Raw genomic sequence first — 13073 nt, 5'->3', positions numbered from 1 at the left:
GATGAACTGGGTGAACTGGGAGACTAATTGGTAAAAGTGATCCTTTCATTGCCACACACTTGTTGCACGCGTAAAACTTGACTTTGAGGGGGTACAAATGCATGTAAATTGCGCAGGTAGAATCTCAGTGGAAAAGGGTAAATAGTGGAGTGCCTCAGGGGTCTGTATTTGGACCGGTGCTTTTTTAATAAACAGTAGTGTGCAAAAATGTGGATTACAAATGTGGATTACAAATGAGCCTTGTACAGATTGTTCCAGACAGCATGTTTATTGCAAACCAGTATATTCTTAAAGTACATTTTCAAAGTCACAATTCATTATTTCTTTGCATTTTTTGTAAAATAAAATAAAAAACTGAAATTGCTGCTTGCATAAATATTCAACCCCTTCAGACTAGCACTTGTAAGAACCATCTTATGCTGCAATAACAGCTTCAAGTCTGATGGGATAAGATTTTACCAGCTTTGCCCACTGGTTGGGATTGACTTCTGCCCATTCTTCCTGGCAGATTTGCTCCAGGTTACTTGGATGACATTTATGCACTGCAGTTTTCAGATAGTGCCACAGATTCTCGATTGGATTGAGATCTGGACTTTGACTTGGCCATTGTAGAACATTCACCTTTTTGCTGTTCAACCACTCCTGTGTTGCTTTGGCCTTGTGCTTGGGATCATTGTCCTGCTGAAAGGTGAACTGTCTCATGTTTTAGTTTTTTAGCAGACTGAAGCAGGTTATCTTGCAGTATCTCCCTGTATGTTGCACCATCCATCCATCCTTCAATTTTAACAAGATGCCCAGTCCCCGCTGAGGAAAAGCGTCCCCACAACATGACGCTGTCACCCCCATACTTTACTGCTGGGATGGTGTTTGCAGAGGAATGGCCAGTGTTAGGTTTTGTGCCACACAACATTTTGCATTTTGGATAAAAAGCTTCATTTTTGTCTCATCTGCCCACAAACCCTTATCCCACATGTTAGCTGGGTCACTCTGACGCTTTCTGGCAGACTCTAGATGTGCCTTGATGTGTGTTTTCCTCAGTAATGGCTTCTTTCTAGCCCCCCTCCCATGCAGGCCAGCTGTATGCAGAGCTCTTGATATGGCTGACTGGGGCACCTCTACTCCTGTCTCAGCCTCTGAACTCTGTAGCTCCTTCAAAGTGACTGGTGGCCTCTCTGTGGCTTCCCTCACAAGTCTCCTTGCTCTGACGCTGTGTTTTGAGGGATGGCTTTATCTAGGCAGTGTCTGGGTGGTACGATGCAGCTTCCATTTCCTCACAATTAATCCACAGTGCTCACTGGGATATCCAAGCACCTGGATATTATTCTGTAGCCTTTTCCTATCCTGTGCATGTCCATAACTTTAATTTCCTTAGAATGCTCTGTGGTCTTCCTTTTCACAGCTTTTCTTCAGATTCACAGTCTGATCAATGGTACTGGAATTAGGGATCTTTTATCCAGAAAATTTGAGCTTTTTTATTGATTCACAGGAAGGAGCCAATTGTAAGCCAATTATTAGGGCAATATCTTTCCTCTGTGTAAACTTGGAGCTTCCACAGCACAGGGGTTGAATATTTATGCAAGCAGCACTTTTCAGTTTTTTATTTTAATTTACAAAAATTTCCTACATCCCAGAGACAAAAAGCAAGTCTGAGTCCTGCTGGTTTTCAAAACAAAATGGTACTTAATTTCGTAAATCAGAATCCAAACCAAGATGGTGAATATCAAAAATAACAGGAGGAAACCAAGTGTGAAAATGTGTTTTTTGGGGGGGGGGCCGCCTGGAAAGCTCCATAGTGCCTGCCCCCATGCCGCTCTCCCTGTAGCTCCTTGCTCGCTTGCACCATCATCCATTCCAAGTAATCCTTCCCCTCTTAGGGTAGGAGACCCCCCCGCTGCAACTCCAACATCCAAAAACCGGGAAAAGGTGGTGAAATGTCCCTCAGTCCAAAACCTAATCTTGCTTTCCTTCTTAGCAAAGGCAGACAGAATGCAATCCAGTCCACCAGATACGGAGGGGGGAATCCCTTCTATAGGAACTGATTCCAGTCCAACTCTGCAAAGTATCAAAATGATCCACTCTCTGGGTCCACTCCTCTTCCAAGCAGAGAAACCTCGCTCCTCCTGGTCAGTCAAATCTCATGCTAGGGGGACGTTTTATAGTCCCCTTAGGTCTTCCTGCAAAATGGTGGAGATAAGTGCAAAGGAGGCTCCCCAAAAATACCCACCCCTTACTATAGTAAGGAAAAATAAAAATAGAGCGATAGCTCAGTGACAGGCAAAGCCAGATCCCTTACGGGTTTACTCAAAGAATGAAAGTCCATTTCACCTGCTGTACAGACGGGGCAACGTGCAAACCAGACGGCTTGTCCTCCTTATTGCATCCCAGCAGGGCCGGCGGAAGCACCAGGTGAACTAGGCCTGGACCTCGGGTGCTGACCATCAGGGGGCGCCAGCTGTGAGCGGTGGCGCCAAGGAGGCGTGGAGCCCCTGCAATCTCCACGCCTCTTTGCCGCTGTGGCGCCACCGCTCGCAGCTCGCGCCCCCTAATGGGGGTGGCGAGACGAGGGGGGGAGTAGGCGCAAGGCAGAAGACGCCTAGGGCGCCTAATCCCCTTGCACCGGCCCTGCATCCCAGACAGAAACTGTAAGGGGGTGAAATGCAGCAAGGTGGCAGTCGCAGAGGTGGTGGAAACGTGCCAGCACGCTAGCGGGATTCTTTCACAAGGCCACGTGTGAGCAGACTGGTGAAAACCCAACTCCCCAGGAACTAGGACTCGCCGTGCTACACATCAGGATGGCGTTTGGCTTGGACAAATGTGCTAAGGCGACGTTGCATAGAGGAAACTAAAGGAAACGTGAAAACATCTCCCTGTTGCAAATTGCAGTACAAAGGAAGTGGAGCAGGGAGGTAGGAGTAGAGGGAGACGGAAAAAATGTGGCATAAAATAAGCTCAGTAAAAGTCTTCTAAATTAAAATATTTATATCAATTGATTTTTCCCAAGGTTATCACAACGATTCAAACAGATTTACTTAGATGGACAGATTCTTCTCTCTGCATATTAGGAAGGGCATCTTTACTTAAAATGGGGGTCCTAACACGACTTCTTCACGTCGTCCAGCGCTTGCCGTGTCATGTCCCGAAAATGAAATTGAAGGAGATCAATGGAGCCCTTTCTTCTTTTCCGAGGAGAAAGAACATTCCGCATATTAAACTTACGACTTTGCAACTCCCCAGAGGATGTGAAGGTCCTGATAGTCCAGATTTGTACTGATATTATAATATTTTGCAGCTAGATTACCGGGAATTAAATGAGTTGGGTTTCCTTGGAACGTTCCCAATCAGAAGAGCTAGAACTGGGGTTACTGCTTACAATGTTACCCCAGCCTCCAATTTATACTAAGGGGGGAGTCATTTTCTAAAGGGGTCGCACACGAAAAGGGACTTTTTGCATGCGATACCTAGATCGGGGCAGAGTCAGGGTGGACTCCGCGACGACTTCGCTGACGGCGAAAAGATAGGACACCTTATCGCTGCCAGGAGCGTGCCTAATAGCGCCACCTTTCACGGCGGCGCTATTGGGTGCGAAAGCCGGCAGCCATCGCACCGCGGAGGTGCGATGGCTGCCGGTTTTCGCAGGCCCACCCCCCCACTTCGCAGCATATTTACAGCTGAAAAAGGTGTGTTGAAACTCCAAAGGTGGGATTATGACCTCCTATACGATCGGCCACATTTCTCACACAACACAAATACCATACCAAGATGATGTCCTGGTTTTATATATATATATAGATATATTTGCTGGATGGTATTTGTGGCTTTCATACATCATTGGAATGAGGATCTCTCATTGAATTTAGATGAGGGTGATTTGCAGGAAACTTGGCAGCACGCTCTCACATTATCAAGGTGTAATAAGGTGAGGGAATTGACGTTTTAAACTTGTACATCCTATCTATCGACACCCGATGTTCTTTTCCAGATTTAGTGCCGCAAGTCCATTGTGCTAGAGAGGATGCGTTGCGGCAGCAGCCGCCTATGTTCGTCCATATGTGGTGGGCGCATCTGTGGGTCCAGACCTTTTGGGGAAAGGTTCAGAAAATAACAGAGGAAATAGTTGGGTGTAGACGGTTCACTTCACAGCTCCTTTATGACTGTTAGGAAGAAGGGGAGATTTGGATGTAAATGTTACAAAAAAAGACATTGTTGATACAAATATTACATGCAACAGATATCACTACTGCCTTTCACTGGAAAACTAAGCCATTGCTTGTTCATTGGAAATCTATTTCAGCAGACATTGCCGTGATGCAAAAAAAAATAAATCTCTTTTTCATTGCATAAGAATTGAGAAACATATGACAATACTTGGCAGTTGTATTGGCAATGGAGACACTCTTGTGTGACATCTGACTCAGAGTTTGGGAAACCCCTGCATCTATTTTTCATTAGGCTGCGGGGAGGGGTATATTTGTATATGTTCTGTTTGGAGAGTATATATTGTAATATGTTTTTTTGTATCTATCTGACCTTACCAAAGTCCTTATTATCTTTTTTTCTTTTGAATGAACATTCTGTTTGTGTCTTTAAATAAAAAGTAATTTAAAAAAAATCAGTAAAAAAAAATGCTGTAGGACAGGGACGTTGATATTAAAGAGCGCCTTAACACCACAAAATAAGATACAAGCTGTTAATCAGCTTGCAATTCCCCCATCATCATACACTTTTGGAATAGTAGACTGGCCTCATAAATATCTAGAGGAACTGGATATAAAAACGAGAAAGCTCCTCCACGTCCACCAGGTAACCTATAAGAATCAGTGCATGCCAAGACTGCGGACCCCTAGAGCCGAAGGCGGCATGGGTCTTATTGAAATAGATAACTCACTTACAGGCCGATGCACTAAAGTCCACCCAAAAACGTGAGTCCAAACTGAGCCCTTGGGTATCGAGGCCGGCTGGACTTAGGTGGGCCTCTGTCCATAGTCTTCGGAGGATCGACGAAAGGGTCACCCAGACGTCCACAGCATGGTCAGAAGAAGCAATGGTCGGAGGCAGGCGGGGCAAGCTGTAGCGTGGACAGGCGTAGCGAAGGTCAAAGGCAGGTGGCGAGCTGTAGCGTGGTCAGGCGTAGCGATGGTCAAAGGCAGGCAAGACAGGGAAATAGAGAATCGAAGAAGCAACTAACACACAATGAGAGGGGATCAGATGCCAAGGCGAGTCCTGACAGTCAGGACTCGCCTAATATAGCCCTACAGAGGTGACGTCACGGAGGAGGAGGACCAGGAGGCATTGCGCGCAGTGGGCCCTTTAAGAAGGGCAGAAAGGTGCGTGCGTGCGCCCAGGGGGCCGAGTGCGGCAAGCCGGCAGTGGCGGCGTCTCCGCCGCGAGCAGAGGCCTCCGGGCGGCAGACCGGGCCGCGAGAGGAGGGACCAACACCGGAAGCACTCCTCCTGCCCTGCTGCGATGACGAGAGAGGCAAGGCAGGCCCGTCGCGAGCTCCATGGCCGGCCGATGTAACACAAGGCAGCACAGCTTATTAATTGGAAACTGTGTGAACATTATCACGTCGCTGGGCCAAAGAAACGCTGGGAACGCAACCCTAACGGAAGGGAAGAGAACCGAGAAGTTGTGCTCACCTGGGACATTCCTACTCCCCCCTGCAGGCAGATCGATGCTAGAAAGCCAGATGTGGTGGTGAAGGAGAGAAATACAAGAAGAGAACTGCTGAGAGAGGTGTCAGTACCCAGCAACCATCCTGTGTATCGTACGGAGAAAACTAAGATCCGTCGGTACCAAGAGATGCAATCAGAGACCAAGAAAATGTGGCAGGAGGATGCTGAAATAGTCCCAGCTCTATTGGGTGCCACTGGCCTGGTTAAGAAGAGTTTCCAGGCGCACCTTGATACGTCGCCTGTGAAAATTACAGCCTATGAACTCCAGAAGGAGGCGCTCTTTGGTGCAATGCAAATACTAAAAAGGCATTAGCAGTAAATTTGAGAGCTTGGGATCACGCCCATCGTACTCCGGCTTATGAATGAGGTTCATTCCTGTCAAGGTGTGCGCAAAATAAGGCCATCTGGAGACCCTGCCCCAGCACTTTGGGAGACTGCCTGTGGGGTGTGTGTAAAAACGAACACTCACTTTTTCTCCAATCCCCTTACCCATTCTTCTGTTTGCTGACCCCTCTTTCACCCGTGCTCCTTCTCTCCACCTCTTTATTTCTTTCTCTCTCCCTAGGCCTGGGACAATGTTGCTCCTTCCTTGGCCCCCAGCTGTACCTGTGGTCAGTGAGATAGGTGCCAGTGGTCACTCTAGCGACGGTGTACTGCAGGCCCTGGAGGAGGGGTGGGGAGGGTGCCCAGGGACTCCTCACACGGATCTTGCATAAGTTTGGCTGCGAACCGCTAGAACGATACTTGTGCTCTGCTCATTCAAGTACTTGAAGTTCATTTTGTTTGATTTGAGCTAAACTTGAATGTGGAGAAAGACAGATGTGAAACTCGTGCAGACGTGGATATCTGATCTTTTAACAGATAAACGTTTTCCTCAAAAGAGCAGACATAAATGCAAAATAAAACTTCCATCCCCTCATCTCAAAAAACCATCGCCAACCCAGCTTCATGAACTTCCCCACCTACAACCATTAGTGACTCTACGTCTCCCCCCTGCAATAATCCCTGACCCCTCTGCCACCTTCAGCAGACCCTCAGCTCTCCCATCTGCAGCCATCAGTGTGCCGCCTCGCCAGCCCATCTATTTCAGCCTCAGAGGCCACTGTTTATCTATCAAAGCAACATCTGCTACTGCCCCTTCTACCCCATTAACAACCAAGACGCGTATCTTCCCTGCCCACTGTCCCAATTGTTATTACCCCATTTACCCTACCTTAGTCATTACTGCCCATCTAATCCCGACAGCAGTCATTCTTATCGCATCCACCCCCAGTAATAGCTGCTACTTTACCACCTCCCCCACCTACAAACCATTTCTGTCCCACCTACTTCTGCCTCATCTGTCTCTGTCCCGTCTACGCCTAGAGCTGTTACTGATCCAACTCTTTCGGATAATAGAAAGACTAGGGGGCACTCCATGAAGTTAGCATGGGGCACATTTAAAACTAATCGGAGAAAGTTCTTTTTCACTCAACGCACAATTAAACTCTGGAATTTGTTGCCAGAGGATGTGGTTAGTGCAGTTAGTGTAGCTGGGTTTAAAAAAGGATTGGATAAGTTCTTGGAGGAGAAGTCCATTACCTGCTATTAATTAAGCTGACTTAGATAATAGCCACTGCTATTACTAGCAACAGTAACATGGAATAGACTTAGTTTTTGGGTACTTGCCAGGTTCTTATGGCCTGGATTGGCCACTGTTGGAAACAGGATGCTGGGCTTCATGGACCCTTGGTCTGACCCAGTATGGCATGTTCTTATGTTCTTACCCTAGTCACAACCGCTGCTATGGCTCTCTTCCAGCAAGGCCATTACTAGAGTTGAAGCAGTTTTGGGATTCTTGATGATCATAAGTTAAAAAGGCAGAATATCCAGATATTTTCAGAGGGGTGGAGAGAGAGAGAGAGAGAGAGAAAGATTTTGGGCTTTGTGAATAAAATTAAACCCCCTACCCCCTCAAATACCCAGGTGAAGCATTGCCACTTTGATTCACAATCATTATAATCCAAAATCTGATCCAGCTCTAGCCTTATTGCCCTTTCTAACCTAAGTGTGGCCGTTAGTGAGCCATGTCTATCCCATTCCTGCCCTAAGATTCCTAGTCATGGCCCTTATTACCCCAACAACAGTGCAGTCCCGGAAGCAAGGCCCCTGCCTCCGGCCCGAGGACCGGCGTGTCCATCAAAGCCGCGCCGCCAACAAACCGCCAGCGAGTCCCGCGCGCGCCACCACGAAAGCGCCACAACCAGGCCCAACCCGACCGCCGGCAAACCAGAGGAAAACAGATGGTAAGTGGAAGCCCAACACTTGGGTTGTCTGGTTCACAACTGATGTAAATTTTCAAAAACCAAACAAAAGGACAAAAGATTCTTTTAATGTGTTATCAAATTAAGAAAAGAGCCTGTGTGTCTGTGTGTGTGAGAGAGAGAGAGCTTGTGTGTGTGTGTGTCTGTGTTGGGGGGGGGGGGTGCCTGAGAGACAGGGTTTTGCTGACAGAGCATATTATCTTTATAAAGTGCATCTTTCACTGTTCATGGCACCACCTGGTGGCCACAGATAGACATGACAGTGTGACCGACTGACCGACACAAGCCTTTTATAGAGAGAGAGTATTCTAATGCACTATAATGAAAGGAGAGAATTAACTTCTGGTTAATCCTGGATTGAGGGTGAGGGATATTATCAAAAACAGTTTCCTTCTTGGGCAAGAGGCAGTAATACTCTGGAGGAGCTTCTGGGAACTGTGAGGAGCCCCATGTTAACTTCTTTTATGAAAACAAAGAATATCCCTCCAACAGGTCCAGCGATGGCGAGAGCCCCTAGGTAAGATATTGGAGGTGTATCACTGGCAGGAGCTGTGTGACAGAGCAGAGGGAGAAGGAAGGAATATGGCAATCGAGTTAAGGTAGCCGAGAGAGCAGTTCCTTTAGCTTAGTGCTGTAATCTCCTGTTTGAAATCACAGGGTTGCAAATTTAAATCCCCACCACTCCCAGTTGCGGAAACAAAGTGGAGGAGCCCTGCTTGCTGAGCTCACCTTATCTCTCTGTCCCTGTTTATAGACTTGGGCAGCAGTAACAACAATGCTGTCCCTAATCTCTGGCGGATGGAGTCCAAGCAGAGGTGGCTCCACATCTGTCTGAAATAGTAGAAGGAGAGGTGCGTTGAGATGTGACTTGGATGAAAATTCAAACTCTAATTGCAGTAATTATTCATGAATACCAGTGAAGTCGTCCCTCTTTCAACCTCGGGAGCACCTAGGTCCCCGGCAGATTCGTGCACTCGGTGAGGCTCTTCCAGTTCATAGTGAGAGGAGGGGACGAAGGATGGGAGGACCAAAGGGAGGGGAAAGGGTCACAACTTAGTAAAGAAATGCGATCTGGAAGAGGAGTGAAACTCGCCGTGCATCCGATGTAATCTCAGGGACATCTGGTGAATTTCTAGAAAGGGTTAAACGAAGGATGCCTGGGCTGAGAGGAGGAGGAGTAAGAAGAGAGAGAGAGAGGGAGAGAGAAGGGGGGAGCGAGACTGCACGAAAGAGGACTTGGAGCAGGTGGGCTGCTGTTTGTTTAAACGGCAGAGGGCACGGGGAGCGGAGCTCAGAGCGGAGAGAGGAAGACACCGAGCCGGGAGCTCGCGGTTTGCCCGGCCGAGGGACTCCGGCGCCTGGGTTTGGTTGGCTTAATCGGTGAACTCCTCCGAGAGGAGCCGGCGCCGGGTGCTGCTTGCACTGCAGTCAGCAGCTCCTCAGCGGCACCGGGGATTGGGCGCTGCAGTGGGACGAGCACGGAAGCAGGGACCGGCCTCGTGAGCTGCCGGATACCGGCGCTGATACCCGTGGATCCGGTGCCTCTCCTCACCTTGAAAAAATGCGCGCGCAGCGGAAAGGGCTCCTGCCAGGTAAGCGCACTGCAGCCTCAGCCCATCCCCTCCTACCCCTGGAGTCCGCCAGCAAACTTTTCTTCTGCCTTTCTTTTCTCCGTCTCTGTGAGTGTATTCAGGGGGGGGGGTAACTAAAACTCGTGGGGGGGGGGGGTCGGCTGGGCTGTTTCACTTCAGGCTTCCCCAGCTTGACAGGGATCCAGCGCCGGCTTAGATGATAGGAAGGGGCCCGGGTGGAGGGAGGCTGAGCTGCTGGGACGAGAGAGCAACAGTTCCAGGAGCAGCCAAAGTCCCGAGGCGCCCTCTAAGCGGCAGAGCCCACTCGGCGCCCCTCACTAAAGCGCTGACTGCCGTAGCCCAGGGCGGCAGAAAGTCCGCGAGTGGGGCAGGGGGGATCTTAGCAGGGCTGCGAGTTTCCCGCAGGTGCTTTCAGGTCTGCTTTGCTCCGGACTCGGCGGGGCAGCTCTTTCCTTGTCCGGTGCTGATTTTGGGGGCGCACGGGAGACTATGAACAGCGGGAGAGACCGGGCACCCTGGCCTCCCGGTCCATCGCGCGGCTGAAAATTCCCGGATTGCAAACTCTTGCGCGGAGAAGTCGGATCGCCGCCCTCTCCATATTCATTTAAAATCATCTTGTTAATCGCCTAATTGTTAAAAAAAAACCAAAAATCTTTCTAAGCCATGTACACCGTGTAGCAATACAAAATCAGCACCGATTTCATTACCCGTTACCGGATTCACTTGCCTTCCCTTATTTTTGGACTTTAAGTAAAAGCTGTGCACCTTGTGCCAGCCCTGGGTATTTCTGATTTCCAGGTCTCATTGGGATGCAGCACCCACCCTATCGTCCTGATTTACTGGCTACTGAAACCTTAGGCAGGGCAAAACAGAGCAATGAAAAGGAGAGGTCATTGTGTTTATTTTAACTGCAAAGTGAATTTTTTTTTTTTTTTATGGGAACTGTTGATCTGGTGCTTAGAACCAATGAGAATGAGTTTGGGGAAGGCTGCCCCAGCCTAGTGCTTCTTCATCTAGTGCTACAGGCCAGCTCCTAGCTTCCTCTCCTTGCAGCAGTTCTGTCCCAGCAGACACTGTTTTTGGTTTTTTTTGCCCTGCCTCCGGGTAAAGGCAGCTCTCCCTGAACCCTTTCTGCTGTTCCGGAGGATGACGATTCCCTGGCCTGCACCAACACCTGGAAGAGTCTCTTGCCAGATCAGGGGCGGGCAGTCCTGCTCCTCAGGCACACCTGACCGGTCAGGTTTTTAGGACAGCTTTAATGAATATGCATGTGGTAGATTTGCATGCACACTGTCTCACTTTATATTCCACCTTTCAGCACTTCAAAGCAGATTACATTCAGGTACTGTAGGCATGGCCCTGTCTCCCGAAGGCTTGCAACCGAAGTTGCTACTTGAGGCAAAGAGGGTACACAGTGACTTGTCCAAGGTCGTAAGGGCGCATCAGTGGGATTCGTACCCTGCCTTCCCTGGCTCACAGCCGGCTGTGCTATCCATTAGGCTACTGCTGCCAGTCTATTGCATATATATTCATTAAAGATTTCCTGAAAACCCAACCAGTTAGGGGCCCTCAAAGTTGCCCACCCCATGTCAGAATAATCATTGTATAAGATGGCACCAAGCGACAGAGCCTCTCCAATTGGGCACGGCTGCTTAGAAGAATCTATATATTCTGAGCTGTATAATCACATGTGCAGGTGAACCTGCAGAGCACATTTTTATAGTGACTCCGGTCAGGGGAGGGCGCCATTAAAGCAGTGACCATGGAAGTATATTAAGAATGGGCTACTCTCCCCCCGCCCCCGTCGCCTCCTTTTAGAATTATAGTGCCTATTAAGCACGCTTTTGGTTTGACAGAAATGAATCCGCGCCGACAGATTAGCTTTTCTAAACCAAGCCTTGTTAAAAATGCAGGAGGCCCCCAGCACCTGGCAGCCTCTCTGAATGGCACATCCTGGTGATGTGGAGCCGGACCCAGCTCGCATGCCCTACCTCGCCCTCGCATTTCACCCCAGACCTATCCAGAGCTCTTCAAGGCGCTAAGTTCCATTTCAAGCCACAAAGACTAAATATTGCATGAGCCTTGACAGCTTGCAAAGAGAATAGAATTACTGACAATGGTGCAGACTGCAGCTAGGAATAACATGAGACATGACCAGCCCTGTGGCTGGGCACTGTCATGATCCTCCCCACGCCTGCTGGGGTTGTGGCTACCATAAAACATGGCCAGTGGGAGATTCATTGCCATCTTAGCTGGCTACAAAAAATGCCATCTGGACCTCCATTTTTCCTCCCTGCACATCTTCAACCCCCCTATCTTTGCCACCCTCTTCCCTCACCCCCCCTACAGATCATCTATCGAAATGGCGCCAATGTCCTATCGGTAGCAGCACTCCAGCCCTAAGGCTGGGGACTCTTGGCGGCCCCTCCTTCCTCTAGTGTGGGTTTCCTGTTGAGGGAGGGACCCTCGTGGGGCTTGGGCAAGACTGGGCTGCCACGGCTATGGCTTCTGGGGGTCCCATGGCAGACAGATCACTCTGAAGATGCTTCTGCTTGGGAAAAGGGAGGAGGGAAGGGTAGCAAAGATGAGGTTTTGAAGATCTGTAGCAGAAGGAGTGGAAGACAGGAGGGGGGGCCACGTGGGAGACAGGTGTAACAAAAGTTTATCCTCCGAGCAGTGATATATATACTGCCTGCATGGTACAGCCTTACCTGCTGCAGAGGCAGCATTGATAGCTTTTGGGGCACATATTAATTTCTGGAAGGGTGTTAAAAAACAAACAAACAAAAAACAGTCTTTGGTGGCTCCGTGCTGCAAGCCATGCATTTTTCAGGATAAGGATATCCGTAGTACATATATGCATAAGAAGGCATGCTGTCTTAATGAGAACTGTAAGTTGTACATTTATAAACCAAGAGGCAGAGGTCAGAGAGTCTCCATCACCTGAGATAATATGGGCCAAAAGTGGCCATACTGTGCTCTGTGATGATACGTATCTCTGGACCCCTGAAATCTGCCCCAGTCCTGACAAATATCATCCCCCCCCCCCCATCTATCTACCGCAGTGCCTCCGTCCTCTGAGGGCACCAGCGATCTTCTGCCCACCAAGTTCTTACCAGCATTTCTGATAAACACTCACATAAGCCATTCTGGTCTTCTGCTTTCAATTTCAAGCAAAGCAATTGCAGCATCCATGATGCCTGGAGAGCTGAATGAAGATTAATAGAATACTTGTGGAAGACCCCGAAGGTCCCTGATTTTAATCTTCCAGGTGGACTATGGACATCTCCAACCCATCTCCATACAGGCCAGAATAGACATGGATCTCTCCTGCAGAAGTGGAAATTTAGGATCGGCACCGGAGGGTGATTATGGTTATTAGGAGCAGATCGTGCAATATTTAATAAACCAATTCTGGATTCATAAGTAGGAAGGAGATATTAAAAGATTAAATCAGCAACCCCTGGAGCAATCAGCTAGCTTTAGCATCTCCATGTAAAATTATA

At 48.7% G+C, this 13073-nt stretch overlaps 1 protein-coding gene and 1 long non-coding RNA gene across 3 annotated transcripts in view; one reads left to right on the top strand and one right to left on the bottom strand.

The window, feature by feature from the left end:
- Window positions 1–1028: 1028 nt before the first annotated feature.
- Window positions 1029–13073, bottom strand: part of LOC115074905 — a 14837-nt gene continuing 2792 nt past the window's right edge. For both annotated transcript variants that reach the window (XR_003852367.1, XR_003852366.1), the window contains 2 exons: window positions 12707–12897; window positions 1029–4151 (listed from right to left, as the gene is read on the bottom strand). This is a non-coding gene — a long non-coding RNA (uncharacterized LOC115074905). The remainder of the gene's footprint in view (window positions 4152–12706; window positions 12898–13073) is intronic.
- The window catches only part of RTN4RL2 (reticulon 4 receptor like 2), a 22163-nt gene continuing 18153 nt past the window's right edge, over window positions 9064–13073 (top strand). Inside the window, exon 1 of the mRNA XM_029574865.1 lies at window positions 9064–9567. Coding sequence (XP_029430725.1) covers window positions 9537–9567 — 31 coding nt within the window. The 5' untranslated portion in view covers window positions 9064–9536. The remainder of the gene's footprint in view (window positions 9568–13073) is intronic.

The sequence above is a fragment of the Rhinatrema bivittatum genome, chromosome 13 (genome assembly GCF_901001135.1).
Source record: "Rhinatrema bivittatum chromosome 13, aRhiBiv1.1, whole genome shotgun sequence".
Lineage (NCBI taxonomy): Eukaryota > Metazoa > Chordata > Amphibia > Gymnophiona > Rhinatrematidae > Rhinatrema > Rhinatrema bivittatum.
Note: the sequence above shows the minus strand (reverse complement) of the source record. Positions and strands in the feature narration are given on the sequence as shown.